This window comes from Myotis yumanensis, unplaced genomic scaffold, assembly GCF_028538775.1.
Source record: "Myotis yumanensis isolate MYYU_CA2020_CCGP unplaced genomic scaffold, mMyoYum1.0.hap1 SCAF_13, whole genome shotgun sequence".
Lineage (NCBI taxonomy): Eukaryota > Metazoa > Chordata > Mammalia > Chiroptera > Vespertilionidae > Myotis > Myotis yumanensis.
The window spans coordinates 53378402-53402258 of NW_027223764.1; the positions used below are offsets into that span (position 1 = coordinate 53378402).

Consider the following 23857-nt stretch of genomic DNA (forward strand, 5'->3'; position numbering starts at 1 on the left):
ACCCCCGCTGCCCGACGCCCAGGTGTGCAGTGGGGCCCTGGGCATAAATTCCAAACAAGTTCCCAGGCTGCGGGTGACAGGGAGAGCGCCAGCCAGCCAAGCGAGCCGCTGTCCACTCCCAGCCAAAGTTCCATGTTTAAGACACAGACCCAAAATGTGCTGCTCTTCTCAGATGAGATGGGTAGAAACTTCCAAAATTAACTTTATCAAGAAATCAGGAGGCCACTGAATTTAAAGACCTAAAAAGTGATGCCATTTACCCCAAATTCACATCCTCACAGGTGTTCTTGTTTGTTCCACAAGCCCCTGAGCACCTAGTGTGTGCTGACCATGGGCCCTGGGGAAGGAGGCAGCCTTCTGTCCAGTACAGTGGCCACCAGCTATCTAAACGCACACCCGGGTCGCCTGGCTGCATGTCAGTGCTCAGGGCTGTGTCACTCACAGCTGCTATGTCGCTCACGCTGCTGTGTCACTCACGCTGCTGTGTCACTCACACTGCTGTGTCACTCAATAGCTGCTGTGTCACTCATGTTGCTGTGTCAATAGCTGCTGTGTCACAGCTGCTATGTCACTCACGCTGCTGTGTCACTCAATAGCTGCTGTGTCACTCACAGCCGCTGTGTCACAGCCACTGTGTCACTCAATAGCTGTTGTGTCGCTCACGCTGCTGTGTCACGCTGCTGTCACTCACAGCTGCTGTGTCATGCTGCTGTCACTCACAGCTGCTGTGTCACTCACGCTGCTGTGTCACTCAATAGCTGCTGTGTCACTCATGTTGCTGTGTCAATAGCTGCTGTGTCACTCACAGCTGCTGTGTCACTCACAGCTGCTGTGTCACTCACGCTGCTGTAAGGACATGCAGACACAGGACATTCCGTCTCAGCACAAGGGGCTGTTGGGCAGCGCTAGTCTAGTGGGCACAACAGACCCTGCATACATTCAAATGGGCTGGTTACTCTAAGGAGCAGGAAGGGTTGGTGAGCTCTGACTGTGAACCTCGTGGGGCCCGGGCACTGTAAACAAGTGGCAGTGGGACCGGCCAGAGAAAAGCAGGTGGGAGTTTGGCTTCCCTCCTAGTCTCCTTGTCCTTCAGTCCCACAGGCCCTCACGTGCCCCTACCCCCTTGTCTTCAGTGCTCTTGAAGGCGCTTCATTACAACAGGACTGCGTTCTGCAAACTGCCCTTAGGGAGATGCCACAGGTGCCCAGCCTCCCCCGCCCCGGAAGAGACCACAGAGCCCTCGACTCTGCATGTTCGGTTAGTCCTGCAGTAGAGGAGCCCTGACCATCTCATTGAAGTTGGGTTTTCCACACTGAACATGGCCGTGTCACACAGCAGCCGCTGACATCTGGGATCTCACTCTGAGGACCGCCGACTGGAACCTGCCACCTGGGGAAGTGCTGTTTCGCACTTTTCACCCGCGAAGCCCTCTGTCAGGAAGCGGTGTGGGTGAGAGCGGCCTGCTCCCGTTGGAAAGGCCTCGGGGCCCTGGCAGAGCCGGCCGGCCTGGCTGCAGAGAACAGGCACACGAGGGGAGCAACATGTTCTTTTATTGATGCAAGTATGTCCAGTCACACCAACAGCTGACATGCTGTGTTACAGTACAGCGTGATGCTCACAGTTCATCTCAAAATACCAACACATCACAGTCAGGAGATGGACCCAACTGGGAGGATGAAGTGGCAGCACAGACAGGTGAGGTGAGCACACAACTGGGCCCCGAGACGTGGAGGCGACGGGAAACTCCTTACACGTGGACAGAAAATGCTCTAACGCGTATTCCAAATATATACTCTCAGGTTTAAGCCTTTATCTCAAATACATAAACAAAGCGATATGTACTATCAATATACAATATGTACTATCTAGGACATCTGGAAAGTGCAAAAACACTGTGACAATACAGTGTAAATATTCTCGCTCCACCCAGTTACAGGTGACGGCAGCAGCGACCACAGAGCCACCCCTTCCTGAGGCCTGGCCCGCGCCTCCGGGTGTCCTGGGAGCGGTGGGAGCAGCAGCTGGCAGGCCTCCCGCTGGAGGCGCCTGCAGAGCCAGGCGTATGGAGAGACCAGGGTGAGGAGCGCCACAAAGGAAAGCCGCCACGAGGGCCACGCAGTCCGCGTGGATGGCCACCTCCCGCTCAGGGAGCAGGGCGGCCCCGTCCACGGCCAGGACGTGCCGTGGAGGGTGCTCCGTGCGTCTGGGAGTGGAAACTGCCTCCCAATGCTGGGCAGAGTGTGTCCCACGTACACCGAGAAAACGGACAATTGCACAACTCCCTCGCCTTTCGTTATTTTAGATTTTCTATTTTCCTAAAATGTAGTTGAAGAAAGATTGGCCAGACATGTTCCAACAGAAAAATATGCCGCCAGGTGTCCCCGTGCCCCGCCCCCCCGACCCCAGAAATCCCTGATAAAGGAAAAGGAAATGTAAACTTTGGAAAGCCCGCACTCAAAGGTTTGCTTCCAGAAGTATGCGAACGAGACCTCCTGGCCTCCCAAGGCCTTGTGGGAACCTGGAAGCTGCGGCCCAGGCTTCGTGGGCCCAGGCTTTGCAGGCAGGCGCCGCCGGCCGCGGGCGCAGCGGCCTGAGCAGAGCGGGCCGCCCTCTGGGACCCTCTAAGGCACCAGCCCTGACATCCGAGACACTGGCTGGAGGGGCGTCCAAGCAGGCAGGGCTCACATTGGTTTTGGTTGGGTTTTTTAAAATATTTTCTCATTCGGTGAATATAATCAAAAGTAGAAAATAAAAATCTACACTTCATTAGGCCAAGATGTGATCATGGATGCCATCTCCCATGATACTCCTTCCCCACCCCTCCCTGAACCAGGGCGCTGCCCTGTTATTTAAAAGGAACAAAAACACTTTGCGCCAAAGGTTGATGCATGAAATAATTACCATTTTTTCCATAAAAGTTATATACAAAATGGGCCCCAACCAGTGAGGCCGCCCCATCTCCACCCAGGTCAAGGTTAAAGCTCGGTTCACGTGCGTGTCCTCGGTCGCAGGCCGCACCCACGCTTCAGGCTCTGTTGAGGAGAGTGGTCCTAGAGGGGACGGGCACAGCGGTCAGCGGCTGGCAGGCCCCTCCCTTGCGGTCGGGAGACCTGGACTCCAGGCCCCAGCCATTGGGGGAGGAGGTGGGACATTCAAACCCAGGTCCTCAGCCTCCTTCCACTGGCAGCTGCCTAGACCCCTTCCTCCCGCCGTGTGGAGGTGCCCTCGGCTGCCTTCCAGAAGGCAGGTCCATGGTGCCCGTCCCCGTCCTCTCCCCTCCTTGCCTGGGCGGCCCCTTCAGTTCTCCTACCTCAGGGTCTTCCAGCTGTCCTTCTCCATGTGGTTCTCCGGTCCTTCGCTTTCGAAGGAGGCGATGAAGAGTGCTGAGAGACGGAGGGCCGCTCAGATGCATGTCCGCATGCAGTCAGCCCACCCCGTCCCTTCTCCAGTCCTCATGGCAAGGACAGCAGGGCTAAGAAGGGACTCCGGGACCCAGGGGCAGTGGCCTCTGGCGGGGCTCGTCCACAGATCTCTGCCGTTGGAGGTCCCAGGCCCTTTGAGGCCCCGCGCTCCCAGCTACCTGTTCGGGGCCCTGCTTGGTGCCGGGTTCTGAGCGCTGGCCCGAACCTGCCTGGCTCTCAAGTGGCCTCAGAGACTGGTCCCCTTTGTCCTTATCCTTCTTCTGTCCTCTGCCCACCACCCCCCTCACGAACTCACCTGTGGCCGGGCTTGCCCTGTGTGGTGTGGGGATAGTGATCAGCCCCCCATGGAGACCAACAAGGGGGAGTCGGGGCCAGGTGCTGTTGGGGCTGCTGCCAGGCGGGGCGGCCTCACCTTCCTCGCTGTAGATGGGCGCCGTAAGCAGGTAGTTCTGAATCTTCTTGTCCTTTTCAAAGGGACACTCCACCCGCGTCCAGGTCATGAACTCGTGGATCTGTCTGGAGATCTCCCAAAATTTCTGCAGGGGCAGAGGACAGCGGTGTCCCCGTCACCTCGGTCAGGGCCAGTGTTGCTCCCTGCCCGGTGCCAGCACTGGAGGCGGAGGCTCTGCACAGCTGACTGCGTGGCCACGAGCACGTTGTGCAGCGTCAGAGCCAGCAGGCCTCCCAGAGCACACACCGTCCTGCCCTCCACCTGGGCCATCAGGCTGGCGGCAGGGTCTGCGCCTCCCCTGCTCAGGGACCCCAATAGGGCCCCACCCCTGACCCCGAGCTGAGGCAGGCAGCCCAGCCAGACCAGACAGCACCACCAATCTGAGCACGTCATGATGCCACTCTCTGGGGCCCATGTGGGAATCCATAACCCCCTCCCACCCTGACCTGTGTGAGGTGAGCACTGGACACCCAGCCCCCCCTGCACCTCTCCAACCTCACCCTGACCTGTGTGAGGTGAGCACACAGATCCCCCTGCACCTCCCCAAGCACCTTTGTCCTACCCTCCTGCCCTTGGCCAGACAGGCCTTTGCTTCCATCTGGAGTTCTGCTGCCTCATCCTCCCTGCTCGAGTCCCTCTTACCTAAAGCCTTCCTGGTTCTCCCAGTGGGACCAGTGTCAGGACCAGTGTCCTGGGCTAATGGAGGTTCCTGTGGCTCCAGGCCCTATAACTCGGGCATCCACCCAGAAGGGTGGGGCCAACCTCACACCTCGAGGTCACACAGTGCGACCACCTTGAGCTGCCAGTCCTACAGGCCCTCTGCGCAGGGCCATGGCCTTGCTGCTCTCCTGCACACGTGGGTCCAGCTTGCCCTGGGCGGCCGGGAGGCCTGCCCTGCTCTGTGCTGGGACAGCCCAGCCCTCCCTCTGGGCCACAATGGGGCTGAGCTCACCTTGAAGTTGATGTGCCCGTTGGGCAGGTGGTTGGTGTGGATTTTGTGCAGGAAGTAGATGTCCTTGACGAAAAGGTTGAACACAGGAATCACAATCTTCTCTCGGCTGCTGTTGGCCATCTGGGACCTCTGTGTGGCCCCCTGGAGGGCCGTGCGGTAGTTGCAGAAGTTGCTGGAAGGATCCATGTGGTGCTGTGTGCGGATGGGAGGGAGGGAGGGGGGAGGATGCATGTGGTGGGCAGCGCTTCCCCTGCCCCCTTTGCAGAGCAGAGAGCCCGCTGATGAGGAAGGCACTTCCCCTCTGGGCAACTGGGACTGTCACCCAGGAAAGGCCTCCCTTCCAGGAGGGGGCCCAGAGGTGCCGGCTGAGCACAAGGCCGTCTGGGTCTGGGTCTGAGCATCACAGGAGAGCTGCAGAGAAGCCGCACAGCCCCCAGGCCTCTTCCCTGCCCTGCTGGGCCTGCTCTCTCCCCTTCCTTTCAAGCCCTCCTTTGCCCCCCTGCTTAGATGGACAACTCCCAACTCCGACCAGCTCCATAGACACACATTTGCAAAAAAACGAACTCTGTGATCAAATACATCTGGGCCAGGCTGTGTGTGAACTCACCCGTCAGCCCCGGGCCACCCGGAGGGTCTAGTGCCTCGGAAAGTTGGGCCAAGAAAAGGTCCACGTCTGCTGAGTCAGCATCAACCACTGCAGGGCTCAAGGGCCCACTTTTGTCAAACTCTTTAGCAACTACCCGCCCCCCCCAAGAAGCAGCTTTAGGTGATGCCAGATCTGACTGAAGGCAGCCCAGCCCCAGCCTGCACTGCGGGCAGCAGGCCCTGGGCAAAGGGTATAGTGTGGTGGAGGCCCACCTCCTCAGGCCAACACAGGATGAAGCCGGGTGCTTACCTCCAAGACATCGAACTTGGCTGTCTTAACTTTGGACCATGTTTTCTTCAGCCGAGCCACAGGACTGAGGTTCATGCCAGCTGCAGAGAAAAGCGGGGAGAGTCAGGGCGGGCAGGTGGGTCAGAGAGGAGCTGGATGGGCAGCCCGGCCGGACACTCACAGATGATGGCCATCATGGAGTTGAAGTTCCCGATGTTGAAGCACTCCCGGGCCACGTCGATGAAGAACTCCAGCATGCGGGTCCGCTGCTTCTTCTTCACCACCTGCGGCAGCCAGCAGCCTCAGCCTGGGCCCCACGAGGGCCGTGCCCTCCACCACCCGCCCCTGAGGGCCTCTGCTTGGAGCTGCCCCAGGGCCCACAGAGCTGTCAGACCCAGGTGGCCGGGGGGCGGGGGGGGGCTGCAGAGGCAGGAAACACAGCTGTGGCGTGTCTGATGTGGGCAGGAGGATGGCGAGAGGACTGAGGGGCCCCCGATGAGCTCATAGACTGTGCTGGGCACAGGGTGCACTCCGTGATGGGTCTCCATCGCAATTTAAGGCATCACAGTCGGACGTGTGGGGGGCAGGGGGGCAGCAGCTCAAGGCCCTGGCAATGGAGTATCAGCTCCCCACAGCTCCTTATCTCCACTTGTAAATTGTCAACGTCTGAGGGGCAGGAGCACCTGAGCGTGTCTCGGGCAGCCCTGTGGGGGTGGGGAGGAGACGGCCACCCTGCCCGTGGCTGCTGTGCGGTGCGTACCCGGCACACCTCGGTGGCCACCAGCATGCTGAGGCAGTTGAACCAGTTGTCGTAGGCCTCCAGGCTGTAGGTCTTGGTCAGGTCCCCTCGGCACTGGGGAGGACACATCAGGTCAGGGGAAGCCCAAGGACGCTGCTGGCGCTGCTGCCCAGCCCTGGCCCAGAACGGAGGGGCAGGGACCTTGTCCCGAGGAGGAAACTGCAAGTGATAGTGAGTGGGGGCCACTGGACAGGTCCCCTCGGCCAGCCTGGGGCTCCACAATGCCCAGGGCTCGCCTTGGAGGCCAGGCTGGGTGCCCCAGCCCCTGGGAATACTGGGCGCCCTCCCAGCATGCATCTCCCTGTGTGGCCTCCACTGACCCCCTGGAGTAGGTGCCAGGAAGCCAGACCACATCCATGGCTCAGACACTCCAGAGGAGCTCAGGCGAGCTGCTGGGGTCTCCGCCCACCCTGCACGGGGTGCAGGTCCAGGCCCACCTGCAGGCCAGCCCCTCACCCTGTGCTTGTCCCGAGAGTCCGTGTGGCTGACGATCTGCATCAGGTCCTGGGGGTGGATGCTGCTGACCCTCTCCTGGGGCAGGCGGGAGACAGCACGGGAGTGATCAGCCTCCGGCCTCGAGGCCCCCACTCGGCGTGCAGGACGTGTTCGGAGCAGCGGTCAGAACTAGTCTGCAGGCGTGTGCAAGGGCCCCTCCTTGATCCGAGCACCCCACCAGGGGGCAATCCCTGCCCGGGCCCCTCCACAAGCACCCAGGGGCCTGGAAGGTCCTCCTCTGGAGCGGAGGGAGCAGGGCTGAAGGAGTGGGGTGGGAGCCTCGGGTCCATGGCTGCCATGTACAGGGGACCTGCTCACCCAGGGGACAGGTGGGATGAGGCAATAGGGTGGGAGAACTGGCTCTCCCCCTCGAAGCCCCTCACCTCCATCCTGGGGCCACTTTAGTCCTGGCCACCCTCCCCTCCCCTTAACACAGGGCTGCTGTGCCCCCCAGAGGCCGGGGGCCAGGCACAGAGAAACCTGGTGCTAGGTGGACACATCGGCCAGAGGCAGTGATCGGGCGGGAAGCAGGCCTCCCCGACACCCCGCCCGCCCAGCAGGGAAGCCTGTGGTGCTGACACTGAGAAAGCTGTGGGGGCTCTCATGGCTCTGGACAAGCAGGAGTCCGCGCACCCAGCCCGTCCTGAGCGGCTCGCGCACTGACCAGCTCAATGTGAGTCAGCTGCTGGGCCAGCACCAGGGGGTCACAGCACACGCCCAGGATGTCCTTCTGAGAGGCCGGGGGCTTGGCCTTGAGGATGGGCCCTTTATCCACAGCCGGCGAGCGGAGCTTCTCCCGCAGCTCCTGCAGCTGGCTCCGGGCAGCCAGGGACAGCAGCAGGCTCTGCGTCAGCTGGGCAATGGCCTTCTTCACCGTGCCGTTCTCCTGCGGGCAAGGGAGCGTGGAGGTGCCAGCACGGGCTGGCGGCAAGACCACACGTCTCAGGAGGACCCGCCCCATCTCCAGGGACATACCCAACGCGGAGCCCACATGCCCGACCCAAGCCTGCCCTGAGCACCTTGGCCCGGCGGAGTGGGGCACAGTGTGGGCCCCTCTGAGGCCCTCTGCACAGGGGCTTAGCGGGCTGTGCTGTGAAGAAGGGATCTGAGGGCCAGAGCAGGGCCAAGCTGTCCCTAAGGAACCTTCACCCCTGTCACGCGTGTACACACACACACACACACACACACGGAGCTCCACCTGAGCCGAGGGAGGCCCTCACCTCATCACACTGCATGATCCGGTGGGTGATGGCCTTCAGTTCAGCCATGGCCTTCTCGTCCTGGAAGTCGCAGGGGAAGGCCTCTGTCCACTCCTTCAGCAGCTGCACAATCTTGGCTGAGAAGGACTTCAGCATGGCCTGGGGGTAGGCACAGGTGGGGCCGACCCACCAGAGTGAGCGACAAGACGAGTGGTAAACCGCCCCAGGCCCGCCGTGCTCTGCGGACGACCCCCACAGGGCCACCGGCAGTTCGGTCATACCTGCGTTGTTGCATATTCGCCTTGGGGACCCTGAGAAAGGAGATGCCTACCCGGAGGGCTCCTGGTAGCTAACTGGGCTCACATTTTTGAAAAACAGCCAGGCAATTATTTCTAAACGGGGGTCTCTCACGCAAGCCACACGTCAGGGAGAAGCCTACACTGAACTGCCCATCTGCACTGTGTTCCTACGTTGGAGCCAAGCCTTATAAAGGAGTTCCTGGAATCCTAGTTCAACCAACAGGACTGACACTTTCCCCATCCAATCAGAGCTGCACAGCTATATCTCCATTAGCACCAGTCAGAGCCGCTCCATTCAGGCCAATCAAGACAGTGCTTTTTGGACCAATCAAACTGTGAGGGTTTGGAGTTCTCATTTGCATAAGGACAGACCAATCTGGGACCAGGGGCGGGGAACTCTCTCTATATAAATCAGCTCCCTGTTGCTTGGGGGGCTTACCTTCCCCTTCCACTGGAGATTGTGTTTCCCTGGCTGGAGCTGAAACATCAATGACTGGCCTGAGCACCCAGAGCACCCAGAGCCGCCTCACAGCCGTGCTGCTTCAGAACTGAGCTGTGACACTATCCTGAGCTGGCCCACAGCTGTGCTGTAGCCACAGCCATGCTGTTTCATAATTGAGTTGCTTGCACTGAATAAAGTTTCCTTCTTTGCCACACCCCTAATTAGAGATTCGCGTTGGCATTGAATTGGTGCCAACGACCATCAGTTGACACCCTTAAGGTAGTTCTCTTTTTCACTTAAGTGAACTCATTTTCAGAAACTCCAGGCTTCGGCCAGTGTCTGTCCCCATGGTGCCCACAGAGCCCGGGACAGCCCCTCTCAGGAGGAGACTCAGAAGGCCCAGCTTCACAGGCCTCTCCCCCAAACCCTGCCGAGCGTGGCCTCCGGGAAGGTAGAGGGAGGGTCATCAGTCCCCAGTCAGGCCAGCTCTGCGCAGCCCCAGGAGGCCCTGCCAGCTGGCTGACAGCTTGCCTGCCACCCTCTGCACCAGACCCTCGGCTTCTAACACCTCACCTAAGACCCAGGGCCTTGGAGCTGCGGAGTCTTGACCATCCTGACTGCCCACAGCCTGGCTGTGTCAGAAGGGACAACAGTGGCAAGCGGCCCTGTTTGAGTCGCTGAGAACTCCCAGGAGCAGACCCCAGCCTGGGGGTGCTGCACCCCACCCCCTAGAGGAGGCAGGGACCCAGGCCCCTCTGGCTTCTTTTGCACCAATGGAGCCAGGCCTCCACTGGGGGGTACTGGCCCTGAGCAGGAGAGGGGGTCGGGGGTGAATGCCCACCACAGCAGTTATGCCAGCACCCTGGGAGGCGAGCACACCCCAGGACATCAGGGAGGGCCCGGCCAGGCTCAGCCAGATGCTGCCAGCTGGCGCTCAGCATGCTTCTCTTGGAGGAGGCGTGGGGGGCAGCCAGGGGCACCGGACAGGTAGCATCGGGTCAGCACGCCTTTACCTTCTCAGACCCGGCCTCCAGCTGCTGCCTCTGCTCCAGGTAGATCTGCCCCACACGGGCCAGCAGGTCATGCGGGGGCATGAAGACCCGGGAGCTCAAGAGAAACGTGAAGATGTATGTTCTCTGAAGAAGAAAAGGAAAGGGGAGGGAGAGAGTGCGAAGTGTGGGTCAAGCCTGGTGGGGCCCATGCCTGCTGCTCCCCTCGGCCCTGCTGGCTCCCAAGCCCAGCATCGCCAGGCAGCGGCCATGGTTCCGCGTGGCTTACTTCACTGTGGATGCCCCGTGGATGCGAGGCACAGATCACCCCACTTCGCAGCGGCTCAAGGCCTCCCCAGTGAGCTCAGCTCCCAGCAGTCTCACTCCACGGGCTTCTCCTCACCCTCCGTCCTACCCCAAGATGGGCGCTAACCAGCCTTGGATGTTGGCAGGACTCTCCAGGCCTGGGCGAGCCTGCTGCCCAGCCCACCGTGCTCCCTGGCCTGGCTCCAAGCCTGCTTCTTCTCCAGACCCTCACTGGCCTGCCCGTGGGCCCGGCTGGTGTGGGGAGGGGGGTGGGGGTGGGGCCTATGCCTGTGTCAGGGACTGTTGCCAGGCCCTGTGCTGTCACTAACCAGCAGTGGGCTTATGCCAGCTGCCAGGCCAAGGCCCTGTTCTACCCCCATGTGCCCTCACCACCGGCTCTGCAGTGCAGGCTCGGAGGGTTCCTCAGATCTGGGCTGAAGGGAGGCAGGGAGCAACCCCAGCAGGCCCTGAGAGGGGGTTGTGGATGGAAGGAGCGGGTTGTGGATGGAGGGAAGGGGGTTGTGGATGGAAGGAGGAGGTTGTGGATGGAGGGAAGGGGGTTGTGGATGGAAGCAGGGGGGTGTGGATGGAAGGAGGAGGTTGTGGAGGAAGGAGGGGGGTGTGGATGGAAGGAGGGGGGTGTGGATGGAAGGAGGGGGGTGTGGAGGAAGGAGGGGGGTGTGGATGGAAGGAGGGGGTTGTGGAGGAAGGAGGGGGGTGTGGATGGAAGAGTAGACAGCACCCCAGGAGGGAGGTGGTGTCTGACTTGGTGGGTAGACCAGGACTCCCCGGAAGCTTCATGGTCTCCAGCACTGTCAGATAAAAGCTGGAGGGCATGGGGTGGGGGTCGTCCTCCCCCACCTTCTTTTTTAAAATAGACTTTTATTGATTTCAGAGAGGCAGGGAGAGAGGGAGAGAGCTAGAAACATCAATGATGAGAGAAAAATCATTGATCGGCTGCCTCCTGCACGCCCCACACTGGGGATCAAGCCCGCAAACCGAGCATGTGCCTGACCGGATATTGAACCTCAATGCTCAACCACTGAGCCACACCAGCCGGCTTCTCCCCGATGTCCCATAGGCGACGCCTGACTCACAAAGGCCGGAAAGCCCAGCTCTGCCCTGGGGACGAAGTGGCACCGGAAGGGCCAGCCCAGCTTGGGTCTGAAAGGGAGCAGGCAGGCCCGCTGCTCCCAGAGGCAGAGGAACCCACACGTGACAAGGGAATTCTTTCTCTCTGGTCCCGTCTGGTCCGGCCATGCCCGTCTCATGCTGAGGTGAAGAGGGCGGATCTGGACGGTAGGTGGAAGCGGCCCTGCAGTGCGGGCGCTGGCGGGTCCGAATGCTGGCGGTCGTGCAGGGCTGTCCCCTCTTCACTTCGGACTATGGCGGTTCATGCACAAAGCGAACCTCCCAGCTCAGGGATGGGACACATACAAGGTGAGGCCTCACAGACTCCACAGCACCTGCTGGCCCTTTAGACTCCTCTTCCTCCCCCGGGCCCTGCACAGAACCTGTCGCTTGCTGGCACCACCAGGGCCATCTGCCACCTTCCTGGGGGCCACAGGGAAGTCCCTCCCCCTGGCCCGCCATGCCCCTCCCCTGATACTCCCTCCCAGTCAGGCAGCAGCTTCCCCTGCAGCCCAGGTCACCCCCCTCCCCACCACAGCGTTCTCCAGGCCCAGCACTCACATCAGGGTAATAGTCCACTGTGGGGACCAGGTGCTCCATCAAGGCCTCCAGGGACCCGGAGATGAGGCGGCCATCCTGGAAGATGAGGTCCCCGGAGCCGCTGGCCCCACCTCCTCGCTCCCCCATGCCAGGCGGCACCTGTCCACTACAGCTGGGCCCAAGTACGCTGGAGCAGATGATGGACGTCTGGGGCATAGCTTCCTGCGATAGAAGAACAGGCCATAAGGCATCAAAGGAGCCTCCGCCAGGTCCCCCCTGGCCCTCACGGTGAGTAGGGTGCCATCGGACGTGAGCTCGAGCCCTGGCTGCTGTGGATCAGTCTGTTGAGCATCCTTCTGTGCACTGAGAGGTGCGGGCTCGATCCCTGGTCAGGGCAGATGCAGGAGGCGGCCAGTTTATGTGTCCCTCTCACAGCGATGTTTCATTCTTTCTCTCTCCCTTCCTCACTCCCTAAGAATCAATTTTAAATCTTTTTTAAAAAAATCATGGACATCAGCTCAAGCGGACGGGTGTGCAGCCGCTAGGTGTCTTCAGCACCTGCTCCATGCACACCAGGCCTCATTCCAGGTGACGGGACACACAGCCATGCCCCCTGGGGTTAGATCGCACTGGCAGGAAAAAGCGATGCCCGTGCCTGGGGGAGAACGTGAGCACGCGAGGTGGGGGTGGGTCAGGCCGCCTCGGGTAGGGGGCCTTGGCACACACGGATGGCGCCAGCCGTGCAGCTCTCTGGGATAAGAAAGGAACGTTTGAAGCATAGAGAGAGCAGGTGCCAAGGTCCTGAGGCCAGTGTGTGTGGAGGGGATAAGCAGGTAGAAGGGTCTGAAGAGGGACCAGCCGGGCCGTGCACACGCCCAGGGCCAGAGTGCAGCCTGCTGTTTCTCCGAAAAGGCAGGAGGTGTGGGAGCTCTGAGCACAGGAGTGGCCCGACTCAGGGTGAAGGTCACTTTGGCTGCCATGTGGAGACTCAGCAAATGAGGGACCTGAAAACCAGTTGGTGGAGAGATTGTGCCGGTCAGGTGGTGCTGAGACAGGTAGTAAGCCCGGACAAGTGGAATAGGGAAACTGAGACAGATACTTAACCAGCCCACCAGTTTACAGCCACCTAGTAAATCCCAAAATCCTATCTCCCCTAAGCAAGGACACTTAAGAGTAGATGGCTTCCCCTTTCCTCCCAACCAGAGGGTAAATAGCTTAAACCACCCTATTCAGAGGGACAGGGAGCAGAAACCCAATTAGGGCCATTTGCCAACCACACCCATGGACGGACAAAGTCAGGGGAATCAATCTCATTTTGGCTCATCAGCTTAAAGCTGGTGAATATTCTACTGAGATCCTCCCCTAAATGCCCTAAATGCTCAGCCTTGATTTTTTTTAAATGTATTTTTATTGATTTCAGAGAGAAAGGTAGAGAAAGATAGAAACATCAATTATGAGAATCATTGATTGGCTGCCTCCTGCACGCCCCCTAATGGGGATCGAGCCTGCAACCCCAGCATGTGCCCTTGACTGGAATTGAACTGGGGACCCTTCAGTCCACAGGCTGAAGCTCTATACACTGAGCCAAACCAGCTAAGGCAATGCCAGCCTTTAAAACCCTCCAGAGAAGGACCCAGCAGGGCCTCTCCCTTTCTCTCCCTCCCTTCCCTGCAGCATGTTACCTCTGCCTTTCTCCCTCCTAAGCTCCAAGGGCCCTTCTACTACCTCTGCAACTTTCTAAATAAACTCTCTTAGAATTTGCCGAACTCTAGAACCGAGGTCCAACGTCGCTGCCAACACCGCCAGCAACAGCAGAGGAGGAGGGCCGACTTCGGACACTACAGGATGGCCTCAGCCCGGCGACTAACCAGCACGGCGAAAGCATGAGCGTGGGGCTGAGGAAAGATCTGGAACGTGCGTTGGGGCATGCTGGATTCGACATGCCTATTACACGTAGATGTCGGGCAGCAGTCCGGGGACTGGATGCTCCCGTGCTGAGGCTGTCCCAGTGGCCTGGCCATGTGGGATGGAGCAGAGGGTCCCACCTCACGCCACTGTCCCCAGGGCTCTCAGGAGGCCTGGGAGAGTCGAGTCCTTGGACGGCAGTGTCCTCACTGCCTGAGGCAGCAGCCGCACCCAGAAGGGGCTCTCTGGGGATTTGCCAGCCTGAGGCCTTGAAAGCTAGCTCTCCCTCATGCTGCAGGTGTGGCCTGACCCCCCCCCACACACACACACACCTACACACACACACACACACACACACACACACACACACTCACACTCACACACATACATACACACACTCTCACACACATACATACATACACATATACATACATACACACACTCTCACACACACACTCACACACACATACACACACACACACACACACACACACACACTCACACTCACACACCCTTGCTCAGACAGCCCCACCTGGGAGGGCAGGCGGGCTGAGGTCGGAGTGGAGGAGCCGGGCCTTCCTGCCTTGGTGGCGCCATGGTCAGGCTGTGCCCTGTCCGGTCACTGGCAAGCAGGTGCCCTGCCCCAGTGCCTGCCTCCCAGGCAGCCACGTGCCCTCCCCGTCCCGGGGCAGGCCTCCCTTGGCCCTCAGTGCTGACCTTGCAATGATGCCACTGTCCCTCGCCCCAGCCTGCTCTCTGACCCAATGGGCTGAGCTCTGAGCCATTCTGGCCTCAGCTTCTCTTCTGTGCAGAGCAAACCGTAGTCGAGATTATTTTCCTGCCATGAGAGGGCCCAGGCTGCTGCCCTCCTAGGAGGGCACAAACAGAACGAACTCCCTCCCAAAGCACAGCAACTGAGCCTCCTGGCCAGACACCTGGAGGCGCCTTAGAATCCTCCGGAAACCCTTGGCCAGGAGGGCAGAGCTCAAGGCAAGTCCCGGCACACGGCAGGATGGGAAGGCCCCGGCCCACGGAGGCTTCCCTCCAGGATGGGGGCCCGGACTCACAGAACATGTTACATGCACACCCTCGGGCCCTGCGGCCTCCCGGGGTTCCGATGCCGGTTAGGCCGAGAACCGCTGACTGGAGCCGTCCTGCATTTTTCAGATGTTGAAACAGAAGCTCAGTGGGAAGGAACTTGGCTGAGGAAATCTTAGGGTCTCCAAGTCCAGTCCTGGTGTCACTACCTCCAGGAAGCCTCCCTGGGTTAATTCCTAAACTACTGGATGCTCGAGGCTGAAAATGACCTTCACATCCTCCTGCCGGCTTGAGCCTGGCCCATGGTGCTCGCTGGGATGAAATTTATTACTGGTTTGAATACAGTTTGCTGAAATTTAAGTTTGTTGTTTGTGGGATGAAATAACAAAGGCGGGCTCCCCAGGCACCTCAGCACCCTCAGCTGCTCTGCGGTGCCGTCACTGCTTCCCGGGGGGACTTGAGCCCCAGCACTCCACCTGAGGCCCATGTGCTGCGGGCATCTCCCCAACAATCACATAGTTCTGGTTTCAGAAGGTGACCCACGGGTGGTTTCCTTGGTCAGCTGGTGCTTTTTGAGTCACTGGCCTCTCCCACTGTGGAGGCTGCAGACCCTCTGGTCAGGAGGTACCAGGGAGGGGCACCATTGCCCACTGACTCACACAGTCCCTGAGGGGCCCTCACAGGGCAAGACCACCCTGGGTCCAGCCTGCAGGGGGCACAGTCTGGAGCTCTGAGTCAGCACAGCTCAGGTCGGAAGCTCTTTGTGGGGCCTCAAACAAAAACTTTAGCTTCTGAGCATTTGCAACTGCCCTACATCATGCACACAGACACAGCACACAGCGCACACATACAAAGCACACAGTGCACACACATGCACAGTGTACACACAATGCACACATGCACAGTGTGTGCAAACATGCACAGTATGCTCAGCACACACAGCATGCACACACAGCACATACACAGCATACACACATGCACAGCACACATACAGGGTGCATACATGCACATCATACACAGCACACACAGTGCACACACATACAAAGCACACAGTGCACACACATGCACAGTGTACACACAATGCACACATACACTGTGTGCGCAAACATGCACAGTATGCACAGCACACACAGCATGCACAGAGCATGCACACACAGCACATACACAGCATACACACATGCACAGCACACATACAGGGTGCATACATGCACATCATACACAGCACACACAGTGCACACACATACAAAGCACACAGTGCACACACATGCACAGTGTACACACAATGCACACATACACTGTGTGCGCAAACATGCACAGTATGCACAGCACACACAGCATGCACAGAGCATGCACACACAGCACATACACAGTATACACACATGCACAGCACACAGCATGCACACAGTATGCACACAGCATACACACATGCACAGCACACACAGCACACATACACGGTGTGTATACATGCACAGCATACACAGCACACATACACGGTGTGTATACATACACAGCACACACAGCATGCACACTGCATACACACATGCACAGTACACACAGCACAATACACAGTGTGTATACATGCACAGCACACACAGCATGCACACAGTGCACAAGTGTATGCACAGTGCGCACACATACATAACAAACACGGCATGCACACACATGCACAGTGCACGCACACATGTGTAATGCACGTGTGTGCACACCTGCTAGGGAGCACATTGCACCAAAGCATGGACAGCATGGAAGCCGCCTGGACTGAGGGCCCAGGGGCGAAAGAGGGCAGCTCAGCGGGGCAGCCTGGGTCTGGAGACTTCTGAGCCTTTCAGGAGAGGGAGAGGAGGGATCTCAGGCAGCCCCAGTGCTGGGAGAGACCCTGGGAGAGGGGAAAAGAGAGTTTTAGGGGCTTCTTGCAGATGATTATGAATGAAATTCCCTTTTGCAGCCTCCTCAAGAGACTTTAACTTGAGATTGGAGGCCCACTCCCTGCTACGGTGCTTTCTCATGTGGTTTAAACAAACTAGGGCCTTGGGGACCCAAGCCTCTCCATCGGCAGCAAAGGAGAGAGGAGCGTACCAGAGCCCTGCACACCCACGTGTACACCTTTTGTGGCCTGGGGCACCGTCCTAGTCCCAAACTCGGGTTGTGCCTGAGATGGCCTTCGGCGACAGACACCCCATCCATCATCCCAGGAGCCCCTGGTCCCAGGAGCTGCAGCTGTGGCAGAGGCCAAGCCCGGCTTTCCTCTGACAGCGAGCGTACAGCGTGCACCCAGTCAGAGCACCCAGTCAGACCCTGCTGAGAGCACCCAACGGCACAATCACTACACCTTCACATCCCTTTACACGCACTTGCACTTGCCCCCCGGGTAAGGGTGACGTCCTTTCCCGGTGCTTTTCCTGCCTCCTGTACCACAGGCCCCACCCGGTCCTGGGAGGCCTGACACCGCCCAATGGCCTCCCATAGCTGAAGTCACAAACAGCACCTGGGAAAGGATATAAATGACGGTGACTCTAAAACCCGCCAATCCCTGCAGGATCCCTGTGCCCACAGCTGCTCGGGGCAGCCCTGCCACCTCCCTGGGGTGCCCCTGCCAGGGTCTGCTCTCGCAGGGAGCTCTCAGTCCTGCGTTCCAGCCCTCAAGGGCGAGGTCCCTGCCCAGGAGCAGGATGGCAGGGAGGGGGAGGACAGAAAGAGGCTCAGGGTGGCCAGGAGGGACAGGGGCCTCGTCCTTCAGGAGCCACATGGGAGGGGTCATTCTCCGAGGCCTCTGAGGGCAGCTACCTGCTCCCACCAGCCCTGCTCCAGGGCACGTGCTGGGGAGAGAGGCAGGGCTCAGGGGCATCCACCCCCAGCACCCGGTGTCTGCAGAGCCCACCTCTCGGCCCAGACGGCCTGGTGGCCCCCGTGGTAAACACTGGCCTCAGGCACAGCCAGCTCTGCCCCAGCTGACGGTGGGTGACAGTGGGGAGGGGACAGTCTCCTGCTCAGCGGACAGGGACAGTGTCAGGCCTCCACTCAACCGTGAAAAAGAGGAGCTCTGGGGCAAGTTCCCAGGGCACAGCCAGAATTTTCGGACCCCTTCCAGACCCTACAGTCCACAGTCCGGAAATTTCAGAGAAACACGAAAGCAGAGCCAAGCTTTCTTTCGTCGGTTCGTCCTCTGGAGTTGGAGCCACTGTGTGCTAAGCGTTACACATCTCATCTCACCGGATGCAACCCCTCTCACCGGGGGCATGCAGACCCCCATTTCTCAGACGAGGACTGGCACACATCTGCCCAGGCCTGCCCGCCTCGCAGCCCTGCTCCTTCTCGGAACCGTCACCTCCCCCATCGTTGTCCTTGGCCTGCACGACTCTCTAAGCATCAGGCAGAAGCCCCCACCTGTGCACAAGGGAAAACGCTCGTTCCTGGGCATTCTGCCTGATTCCAGGAACGAAGAGGCTCCCGGAGGCTCCCCGCTTCCTGGACACCAGACAGAAATGGCCCTCAGGCCCTGGCCAGTGTGCTCAGTGGTTAGAGTATCAGCCCTCACACGGAAGGGTTGCGGGTCTGATTCCCAGTCAAGGGCACATACTGGCTGCAGGTTCATTCCCCAGCCCTGATCAGTCCACGAGTTCTCTTGCATTAATGTTTCTCTCTCCCTCCTCCTCTCTTCCACTCTCAAAAAAATCAATGGAAAAAAATATCCCCGGGTGAGGATTAACCAAAAATACATAAATACATAAAGGGCCCTCAGGGCTCATCCTGCATGAGGCCCCAGGAATCTTCCCGAAGGTGGAGGAGTGGCCAGGAGCCCCGCCCCTGCCAGGCTGTGCACAGGGCGCTTCCCTGAGGCAGCGCACACGCTCACGCTCACACACGCGCACGCGCTTCTATTTTTTAACCTGCTCAACAAAACAGAGTATTTTTAGCTCAGCAAGCTGTGAGGCATCACAATTAGCAACTGAAAATTACACACACTGCCAGTCTCCCTTCTGTTATCTGGGAGACACCGAGACGGCGCCCGGGAGGGAGCAGGTTGCAGCCCTGTGTCCCCACCCTGGGGGCACTTAATCAAGAGGCCAGACTTTGGCAGAGATGTTGGAATAGGTGCTTCAGTGGAGCTGTCTCGAGTTTCATCTGGTTCCAAAACGCTCCCGCCTCGAAGACGGGAGCAGGGCAGGCGCCACACTGCAGCTAGAAGACGCTGCAGGGGAGAGAACCGAGCTGGCTGGTTGGACCCGGCCAGGGGCAGGGGAGCCCAGCTCTGCCAGGGACCCTGGCCTCCCGTCCCATCTGCAGAGTGGACTCCATCACCTTCTAAAGGCTGACTGATTCTCTGAAGTCATGTGCGCTGGGGTGTGGCAGGAGGCGGGGTGCTCCACAGAGCCCTACCCTTGTCCATTCGTTCACTCACTCACTCATCCACGCTCACAGGCCTGCCTGGGCACTGGAGGTGCAGCAATGGAGGACACGGGCCTCCGCCCCGCGGAGCCCACAGGAGCCGGCTGCGGCTGGCTTGCTCGAGGACCACAGGAGGAGCCCTGAGTTGATGGGTTAGCAGCGGTCGGTGCCCTAAAGAGGAAGAAGACCCTGGCTTCCTGAGGAGGGGATGTCTGAGCCTGAAGGAGACTCCTGGGAAAGGAAGAGCCGGCGAGAGAGGACGGGCGGGCACCAGGCGCCAGGCCTGCGGACCTGCCCGCCTTCCACCTCATTTGCTTTCTGGAAAGTCTGCCCTGGAGCACTTCCACTTGCTCACTCACTCCAAGATCAATATTTCCTAATCGCCTGTGTCATTCTCGCTAAACGTGGATCTGTGCCAGGCTGCCCCTAACCCACCCCAGCCCCTGGAGTCAGGTCACATGGAGTCTCCTCCCACAGCTCTGGAGGGGGGAGAGGAGAGGGGGGAGCTGGTGTTCACTGATGAGTCTAGGGGCCTGTGGCAACATCACAGAGGGAGTGGTGAGGGTGCTGGGAGGCATCCTGTCTGGACAGAGGCATACAGTCACACTGGGGACAGGCTGCAGTGCACTGTGCCTGTCTTTTCTGCACTGTGAGACGCTGGCCTGTGTCTTGGGCTTCCTCCCTCTGGCCACACAAGATGGCAAGAATCAGGTTTCCCACCCCCCGCAGGCCAGGCCAGGTGGCAGAGGCAGCGGCACCACCGTATTCCCCCCTCATCTCAAGTAGTCTTCCATCCTCTGATCCTGGTGTCCCAGCTGGGCTCACAGACCAGAAAATGCAGCAAACACTGCAGACCAGCAGTGAACAGTGGCTTCACCATGGCCTCTGTGGTCCCACCTGCAGTGCAGGGTGCTGGGGGAGAGGCAGATAGAGGCAGCAGGCGCTGGGCCCTCTGGCTGGAGGAGCATAGGGCTGCCCACCCCCAGCTCAACCGCCTGCCCTCTCAGGCCCTCCTTCCTCTCCCCTCTTCTCTAATTCTCTGCTCCTGAAAGCTCAGTGTCCTTCCCTCCTCACTGCACACCACCCCCTTCCCACTCTGGAACCTGAAGTTTCTTGGAACTATTAGGACGTAGTTCCCGCTGGCCTCCATCCCCACCTGGGGCAAAGTGGCACTCGCCCAGGGACCTGCCAGTGCCAGGCCCTCTGGGAGTGTCTGCACAGGGCACAGGCAAGCAACACCTACTTGCAAGTCTTCTTGCTTAGCTCACGATCATTTCCAGAGATTCCAGTGGGTGCAAGAGGCTCTGGGAGCCAGGCCCCTGGAAGCCAGGCCTTGCATCTGCCCCAGGTGGCCCCGGGTCTGTCTGCCCTGCAGCTCAGGTGGTTGGATCCCAGAACCCTGGGGACCCACTTACTACAGCTCTGCTGCCCATCCTCCTCTGCATCCTCCAACCACAGGGATGGAAGGGCCCGACCTCAACAACTCCCAGCAACTGAGGGGTCCAGGCAGGAAGCTCCCCGCTGGGGGCTGTCCCTCCCCCTCCAAGTCCCAGGTCTCAGCTCTTCCTAACTTTGAGCTGAAATGTGTCCCCCTGAGCTCCAGAAAGCCATGGCCTAGGGGTGGCTGCTCGGCCGATGCTCGGGCTGGGGAGTGGCAGGGGTGACCCGCCTCTGACAGGACTCTTCAGTTCTCACCCTCCTCCCACTCACCCCTTTGGACTTTCCCCCAGGGAAGTCCTTGGGAGGACACGCTGGCCCCATCCCTGCAGCTCCCACCTCTGCATCCTTCCAACCCACTGGGCACTAGGTCCAGAGGGCAGCGGGGGACGTTTTCGTATAAACCAAGCTTCAAGAACTCACATTCACAGATGCCATGAGGGTGGCCAGGCTCACCCTCCCGTGCCCTCTGGGCTGTAAGCCAGACTCCAGCCAGGAGGCCGCTGCCATGGGAACGGGAGCTAGGCAGCACCTCGCCAGCACCTCCTCTACAGAGGACGGGCCCTGGACGGGACAGATGCTGATCAGTAAGGCTTTGTTGCAGATGCATGATTCATATTTTTCTTCTGAATCCCTTCCCATTCCCCAGTACTCTCTGCATTGACTGAAGGAATCTCGCCCTCTCCTCTTCGCACTCCTAAACACCAATTCTGCCGAGTCTGGGGTTTTCGTCTTCTTTTCCCTCCTTCTTTTCTTCTTTTTTGTCCACTCAGCTTCTTACGCGGCTGCCCAGGGGACAAAATGTCATTGTCCACAATAACATCCCATTATTGGGACAGAGCGGCCGAGGAGGCGCAGGGAGGGTTTCAGAGAATCCCTGCCCTTTCCCGCGAGCCACTGGCTTCCCACTCAGGTTTGTGGGGGTTGGGGGAGGGGGGCCCATGGCAGGGGAGGGGGAGGGAAGGGGAGCCTGGGGCCTCCTCTCCCCCTTCACCTCTGGCCTCTTTCCCTCTTGAGCCAATGCCATCAGTCTCCAGGGGAGCCCCCAACGCTCGGCATGTGGGTGGGTGACTCGAGCTCCTGGAGGCTGAGCGGGGCACAAGCTAGCACAAGAGCGCGTGCAAACGGAGGAAACCTTAGGGCCAGGCCTGTCACTTCTGCTGGCCCCTCCAGGTGCCTCTGAGGCGGAGGTAGGGCCGGTGCAGATCCCACCTCAATGGAAAGTGCTCCTCTTGGACCCCTTCCAGGCTCCGGCCAAGCAGGTGCTCCCACCAGGAAAGGAGGAGGACCCAGTTTCCGGGAGGGAGCAGCTCGGCAGCTCCCCTTCCCAAGCAGCATGGCCCTGAGCCCTGAGCAAGCAAGACAATGAAGGGCTGTCAGAGCTGAGGGTCCTGGAGGGCAGGGAGGCGGCCTCTCTGAATGAACAGGTGGGGGGCAGGCCTCCACCCCCCAAGCCTACCTGGGGTGCTGGCGTACAAAAAGAAAGAACACAGTTCTTTTATTTTTAAATGACATCCAATTAGGCTGATACTTTAAACAATACTTTTCCTTAAAAACAAACAAAAATCCATTCCCTTCCCTTGAATTTCATCCTCCTGTCCCTGGGACCTCACTGTGCTTCAGGAGCAGAGGCAACTGGTGCCACCTGAGGGGTCGGGGGAGGGAACACACAGCCCCCCACTGGGCCCAGAGCCAAGGCCTCGTCCAGAGGCCACAGTCTCTCAGAAACAGGACCAGGACACCTGTCCTGACCCTCCAACAGAAACCTCTCCCACCTCTGTGCCACCCCCGGTGCCACCCCCAGTGCCACCCCCGGTGCCACTCTCTGTACACAGGCAGCTTCCCTGCTCCATGCCCTGTGTCCCCTGGCCCTGGAGGCTTTCAGCCAGGCAGCCAGGCGGCTGGAACCTGCCCAGCCCCCAGAAGTCCCACCAGCACAGCCCCTCCAGCCCCACCCCCCAGGGCAGCGCACTTCCCCACACATCACAGTTCCATTTTTCTTGTTGCAGGAAGGGCCCCTCAGGGCCCTCAGAACTAGGCCCAAAGGGCTGAAGCCATCAACCTCGGTTAAAAAGCTCCGAAGCGGGGGCAGCTGGGGTCTGAACCCTGGGGAGTGTGACCATCACGATCTGATCCTAACCCAGGGCCAGCTGCGCAGACTCAGGAGAACGACGGAGAGAAGCAGGTGAAGGCCAGTGGGGGCTGCCAGAGCCCCTGCAAGATGGATGAGGTCTGGCCAGAGCCAGAGGCCCGCCGTGCAGTGCCCCTGAGGGGCCCTTCCTGAAACAGCCCGGCTCTCTCACTGCCAATGAGTGACGTTCACAGAGGACTGCCCACCTACTGGCACCCACACATCCCCACAGCGCCCTGCAAGGCGTTGCTGCCTACAGATGAGGGGCAGCCCTGGAGGCTAGGACAGCCTGAGGCCACCAGGTTGCTGTGCCCAGGAAATGGGCCCAGTGCCCAGCACAACGCAGGGAGCTCCTCCCCATGGGCCAGACAGGAGCCAGGACAACCAGAACTTTCTACTCTTCCTGACACTGGGAGATACCCAAGGAGATACTGGGGGGAAGGAATGGAAATACTGCAGTGCATTTTCTCAAGGGGGTGGGGAGGGTGGAACCATGAAGAGACAAATGCAGGAAACACCACGCCCCACACACAGGATGGCACGTCCTGATCAGAGTGTCCATCGCAGCGTTTACACAGCACAGCACCAGAGAAGCCCCGGCGGAGTCCCAGGCAGGAACGCCCAGGGCAGCGTGACATGGACACGCCCTGAACATCAATAAGCGAACGGTGAACCAAAAGCATTCACCCACTTCACAAAATCTTCCCTAAATCATGTTTGGGTTCCAAACAATCAAACTCCAATTGCAGACACATCTTTATAAGGAAACTCCTTATGCAATGTGATGTGGCTAAAGCTGTACCCAGAGAAAAATTCACAGAATTCAGTATATCTTAAAGAAACAAGAACAGAGAAAACGAATGAATTAAGCTCTTGATTCAAAAAGTTGAAAAGAGCTTCTAAACAAAACAGACATCAGCAAACTGGAGGAAGGAATTACTGAGGATAAATTAGTGGATTTAATGAAAGAAAGAGAATAGAACTTGCTGGTTACACTCAAGAACTGATTTTCTTTGAAAACACAAATTAGAAAATCAACCTCTGGCAATTCTAATCAACAA

General features: G+C 59.2%; 1 protein-coding gene across 6 annotated transcripts in view; it reads right to left on the reverse strand.

The window, feature by feature from the left end:
• Nucleotides 1–1538: 1538 nt before the first annotated feature.
• Nucleotides 1539–23857, reverse strand: part of RASGEF1A (RasGEF domain family member 1A) — a 72090-nt gene continuing 49771 nt past the window's right edge. For 4 of the 6 annotated variants that reach the window (XM_070433122.1, XM_070433125.1, XM_070433126.1 and 1 more), the window contains exons 2-13: nt 11921–12121; nt 9947–10069; nt 8214–8351; nt 7658–7879; nt 6955–7029; nt 6460–6552; nt 5881–5983; nt 5721–5800; nt 4826–5017; nt 3835–3958; nt 3311–3383; nt 1539–3050 (exon numbers count right to left, since the gene is read on the reverse strand). In XM_070433122.1, coding sequence (XP_070289223.1) covers nt 3026–3050; nt 3311–3383; nt 3835–3958; nt 4826–5017; nt 5721–5800; nt 5881–5983; nt 6460–6552; nt 6955–7029; nt 7658–7879; nt 8214–8351; nt 9947–10069; nt 11921–12115 — 1443 coding nt within the window. In that variant the 5' untranslated portion in view covers nt 12116–12121 and the 3' untranslated portion in view covers nt 1539–3025. The remainder of the gene's footprint in view (nt 3051–3310; nt 3384–3834; nt 3959–4825; nt 5018–5720; nt 5801–5880; nt 5984–6459; nt 6553–6954; nt 7030–7657; nt 7880–8213; nt 8352–9946; nt 10070–11920; nt 12122–23857) is intronic. The other 2 variants (XM_070433128.1, XM_070433127.1) reach the window with 2 other exon arrangements.